This window comes from Cariama cristata, unplaced genomic scaffold (genome assembly GCF_000690535.1).
Source record: "Cariama cristata isolate BGI_N322 unplaced genomic scaffold, ASM69053v1 scaffold12447, whole genome shotgun sequence".
Taxonomy (NCBI): Eukaryota; Metazoa; Chordata; class Aves; order Cariamiformes; family Cariamidae; genus Cariama; species Cariama cristata.
In genome coordinates, this window is record NW_009626116.1 from 1 (window position 1) to 5,743 (window position 5,743).

The 5,743-nt window shown below is 35.2% G+C and overlaps 1 protein-coding gene across 1 annotated transcript in view; it reads right to left on the reverse strand.

Annotated features, from left to right (window-relative positions):
* Positions 1–827: 827 nt before the first annotated feature.
* CPT1A (carnitine palmitoyltransferase 1A (liver)) overlaps positions 828–5,743 on the reverse strand; it is a gene marked incomplete at its 3' end in the record, with an annotated part of 20,726 nt that continues 15,810 nt past the window's right edge. Inside the window, exons 11-14 of the mRNA XM_009703893.1 lie at positions 5,364–5,469; positions 3,319–3,435; positions 2,263–2,427; positions 828–962 (exon numbers count right to left, since the gene is read on the reverse strand). Coding sequence (XP_009702195.1) covers positions 828–962; positions 2,263–2,427; positions 3,319–3,435; positions 5,364–5,469 — 523 coding nt within the window. The remainder of the gene's footprint in view (positions 963–2,262; positions 2,428–3,318; positions 3,436–5,363; positions 5,470–5,743) is intronic.

The window sequence follows — 5,743 nt, forward strand, 5'->3', positions numbered from 1 at the left end:
GCTGGTCGAGGGAAGGGATTGTCCCACTCCTGGTGCAAGACTCACGAGGGGTGGCTGAGGTCATGTATGGGGCTATCTTAGTCCTTTAACAAAAATGCAGATGTTAACTGCAGAGACTACATTTTGATTTAACAAAATCCTCTTTTTCAGGTCAAACTTTTATTGAGTCTGAAGAACTGGAAATCCCTCTCAGCTTAGCAAAATCTGCAAATGTAATGATTTATTTCATCAACCATATCTGTGAAAACTGTGTGACTAGCAGTGGATTAAAGAACGACAGCCCTCACTATGATCATCCTCCATCCTTCCAATTTGACAGCAAACATTTTAACCAGCATCGTCCAAGTTTTCCAAACCAAAAAGTTTTCCCCTAGACCATGTTTCCTTTGTTCGCTAATCAGAACACCACAAGAAAGATTTAAAAAGCCACTGAAATCAACATGTAAGAGCAACTACTTATTTCCTGTGAATAAGTAGTACTTATTTCCTATCAGAAAGGAAAGCCTAACTGGTATGAGATTACTGGTTTTACAAGTCTATGTTCGAGTTTTTACAAGTCACAAAAATTTCACATTATCTCAGTTTTCTGGAGTTCAGGAACTGTAAGAAATGGCATATTTGGTTAAATTACTGCCACTCTTTTTGGTATAGCCTTGAATTTCTGCCATATTGACAGAAAGCATGGACAATTACCTTATGCTGCACTTCCTTCCTAAAAAAGAAGGGCATCACTCAGTGTTTAAAAACTATTTGGGAACTTCTACGGATATCTAGTGATAACTCATGTGCCTTATGGATTGTACAAGGCAACAACATCATGGACTTACGCTTTCAGTTGGGTCTTCCATCGTTCGAACAAATTTACATGATTCAACAGTACACGAACGAACAGTTTCGGTCCTGCCTTCTCTGAACAAGCGTGTCATAGAGGCTTCATATGTTAAAGAAAATTTTCCCATGTCCTTGAAAAAGGAAAAACAAGAACTTAAAGGTTTAGCCAGACTTAGCCCCTCTTTCTTAATCAACAGTTCAAAGTAAGCATACAGGATATGAATCACTCCACAAATTAAACTCAACATTAAGTTTTTAGTAGCCCACCATTAGCAGTCTTACCTAAAGATAATAAAGGCAAAAGTAAGATTAGTAGCAGCATTTGATAAATGCTAATAGAACAACCAAACTAGCAAGCACTACCCTCTGCATTTCAGATTCAGTCTTGTTCAATTTATAACAGAAGCTGATTTAAAGGCTATCAAAAAACTATTCGAAATTTCAGTGGCTTCCTAATTAACACAGCTGTGGTAAGTAATCAAGAAAACTGTAACACTCTTAATAGTATTTTCAGTTAAAATCTTAATAGCATAGAGACACATGCCAGTGTGGGGATTTTCAAGAATGTGAGAACTGAAGACAATCTGCAAAATCCAGGAAGTGTGGCTTCTGTATTTCCTGTAGATGTGCACAATCTACAGACTAAAAATTGCCAAATGATAGAAGTTTATAAAACGTGTTAGCAACTCTACCTGTCTAAAATATACATCAGAACAGATCGTGAAAGTCTGTTCAGTTTTAGATTAAGAGGATGGGTGTTCAAAAGAAAAGGGGAGGGTGGGTAACCAAACTATTTGCCATGTAGCCACCCTAACCAACAGTAAGAAAGACTGTAAGTGGTGATAGCAGCCAGGGAATTTGGATGCTTTGAAAAACCATTTGGATTTACTTTCTAAAAAAAAAAAATAAATAGTAGAACAGTATCTCAACAGTGAAAACTATAAAGCAAAATGAAAAACATGCACGTTGTTACACTGGTGTTTTCTGAAAGCAAGTTATAGAAAGGGTGAACTAACAGAAGAAAACACAGGCAGATATTTCTGTTAATCCTGTTGGGAAGTGCTCACAACTACTGAATTAAGGGTGACTCCAAACTAAAAGATGACTATAACATTGTTTAAACTGTAACATTGTTTAGACTATAAACACAGCTACTACAAGTTTCATATCTACTTCTTTCAAGTCCAAAATGCCTAGGGATAGACCAAGTAAGCAGCAGAGCAAAGATTGCATGGCCAACCTTCACAATTAATTTCCAGTTAGTAATCTGTTTAGGGTTTGTACCAATTTCCATTGAATGTCTTTAATCACCTTGCATAAGCAGTGCAAGATTACTCTAAAGTACTTTACACAGTCACATGTTTTAATCACACACATGCTATACCAAATTTAACGAGATTCTATACGCCAGAAACAGTCTGTTCATCTTACCCGATAGTGAGCAAGCTGCAGGGCAAGTTGCACAAAGGCATCAGGACTGGTTTTTGCTTTCTTTATTAGTCCTTTCCCAAAGGCATCAAAGAAAAATGAATAGAAGTCCACATCATCTGCCAGAGCTATGGCAGTTCCCAGAGATCTCTCAATCACTTCTTGACACTATAATAAATAAATAAATGAATGCATATATGTGCATATCCATACATTCGATGGCATTTGAGAGAACTGTTGAAAAAGTGCAAGTATTTTTAATTGATAAATAAGAAATGCTGCCTTTATGCATGCCAGGAACATCATCATCTAAATAAACTCCCTTCGAAGAAAGAGAAGCTATCTTTGCCAGAAAGTTAAAATTCAAAAAGCTAATCAAAAAATAAGATTTAAGCCAGTACACATATGGAGTCCAAAAATTACACTTGAAAAAAGCCACCAGCATTAAGACTGTTCAGATCACTAGAACATAAAAGAATGACCCACAGAGATAGAACGGCAATAGTAGTGTGTGGCTTTCAATCTGCCATACGTGCTTAATTAAACATATCGCCAACCATTACCTTTTTATTCAAAATTAAAATCCAAATAGGTGGTCGCAGTTTGTCTTGAACTCAGGCAAAAAAAACCCCACAACTCAAACCTTATTAGACATGTATACAGAATTTTGAACACAAAAAAAAGACAGCTAATCTCCAGGAACTATTACACAAAAGCATTTGTTGTGACAATAGTTAATGAAACCTCAGCAACTTAAACTTCTTTTTAAATACAGTTACTGTTCAAAATAGGTGGCCACTTATTTTTCACATGTTGTCAACCAAGAAAGTTTCTAGTAAAAAGCTGGCATTTCCTGGCCAGAATTTTTAAAGAGTGATGTTAAAAAACCTTGATATCTTTTTAAGTAAACTGAGTAGTGTCCACACACGAAATCCACATTTTACACGACTCAAAAGAATTTAAAGCTGATTTATACGGTTATCAGCAATTACTTAAATGATCTGACTGCTCAGGAAAAGAGGAACAACTTCTTCAAACCACTAGCTGTTCTGTACTTACTTCTTCTGGAATTTCCCACTGTAGTTTGGTAGGAATAGGAATATTTTGATTGGTATCTCCTTTGCAATGCCCATCTTCCAAATAGCCCAATTCAAGATACTCAGTTGCCATTACATTCTGCAAAGAACGATACTTCTTTAGAATTGCGACATGTTACTTACTGCTGTGGAACTATGATTTCACTGTGAAATCAATATAACCCATTTTCAGTACATAGTGAAATACAATATACATTCCATTTCCAAATACTGCAAACAGCTGCAAGCAAAGCCCTCTGTTTTATCTCTTAAGGCATTTTTACTTGTGCTCTGAGTGGGAAGAGTATCAGATATGCACAAACACCTATTCAGCTACACTGGTGCATTTTGTTAGATGCTACTGAATTAATCAAAATGTCTCAATTAAAAACCCACCTGAAACTTAAAAGTAATAAAAAAAAAGTCAGTCTTGGAGTCTCAGATTTCACAACCTTTACTCAATTTAGACTCTAGAGAATTTCTGCAAGTTTGTTATCTGTCAAAACTTCTTCATCAAGAAACAGGTTTTCAGAGTAAGTGCATACTCCTGCAAGAATTTAATAATTTTTAAGATTTGCATCCCACTCAGAATTGCAGTGTATTTTATATGTGCACTAGAGCTCTTGGGTAGGGAAGTAGAATGTTCCCAAAATGAACAATACAACTTGAACTACAGGCAAAAAAGGCTCTGACTTACAAGGTATCAAACAACATCCCCAATGTAAGAAATAAATAAATAAATAAATACAGAATTATCAATAGATTTGAATCTGCTCAATATGGAAGGAAAAAGCTTGACAAAAATCTATTGCATGTTCTACACATAGGTTTCTAATCTCATCTTCTAATTTAATTTTCTCACTTAGTGGTCAGAACGTGCCAAGTATGAAACAAAGCTTAGCCATTCTATTCTAAAAATAGACAATCTATAAATATCTAACAACAGATAACTTTTTAGGAAATTAAATCCTACTTAGTTTATTTCAGTCATCTTAACACTTAGCAGAAAATGAACCAACTAATAGTAAATATAGAGATATGAAATAAAGAACGTAACATCATTCCTTAAAAGAAAACAAGCTAACTCTCAGAGATATGAAATAAAGAATGTAACTTCATTCCTTAAAAGAAAACAAGCTAACTCTTTTCCATCGAGCAAGTCTAACTGCACCGTCAAGTCAACCTCAAATCAGTTTGGCCTTCTTTCTTCCCTGGTTAGAGAATGCAATAGAGGATTTTCATTCTTACACACATGCAAAAACACTCATATAATAAAATTTGGAAATTACTTGGGGTACCAGTCAGACCTGAGACCCATTTGCACAAATACATAATGAAATCAGAATTAGTTAACGTTTATGAAATAGTTTTGAGTGATTGAGTCATGTAACCGCTTATGGGTTTAAGCTTCAAAAAGAAAAAGAAAAGAATCAAATAGGATTTCAAGTGATAAACTAAGCTCACGATGAACAGACCTGACAAAAAGTGCATTCATTGCAAATAAATACAAGAGATAATTTAAACAGCATATCAATTTGCAGCTCATCAAACAATGGCTTAGAGGAAAAGTTAAATTCTGTACCATTTCTTTAAATATTGAAAGTAAGTGTGGGATTTTTTTATAGCATAAGAAAGCTTAAGTCCTTCAGGAGCACATATATATGCAAAATACAATGCCATATCAAAGAAGCAACAATTTACTGATTTAGAATATTATAAAGAAGTCAGATGGGGAGCTGTATCACGTTTCTGTGAAGACATCTATGCTCATTAAAATGCAATAAAGACCTTTAAATTAAAAGGACAGCAACCTTTTCTTTTAAGCCAGGTTTGGTGGTGGGTTTTTTTGGTTGTTGGTTGTTTGGGGGTTTTTATTTATTTTTTTTTTTATTTTACAGGAGAAGTAGACACAGGCCCATAACCACTCATCAGCCACACAAATACAAGGGACTCAAAGTAACTGTTGATCTTGTTGCACGGACCCTACCACATTATCTTCTGCATTAACTTTTTGTACTAAACACCTACCTCCCACAAGTGTCCAACAATAGGAGCATCTGCCCAAGAGTGCTCTGCATTCAGACCCATTCTGCCATTTTTGAATACTATGAGAGTGAATGTTTTATCAAACCACCTACAAAAGAAATTACAATTTCCTTATGGTTTTCTACATTTCAAAAGCATTTTTATACTATAACTTCATCTCTCCAAAATTCACATTCAAATGCACTAGTTCTTGGCTTTTTTTTTTTTTAAATAATAGTTTATTTAAATAAAGAGACATAAATTTGAACCTCATGAAATTCAACACGGCCAAGTGCAAGGTCCTGCACCTGGGTCAGGGCAATGCCCAGTATCAATATAGGCTGGGGGATGAAAGGATTGAGAGCAGCCATGCCAAAAAGGAA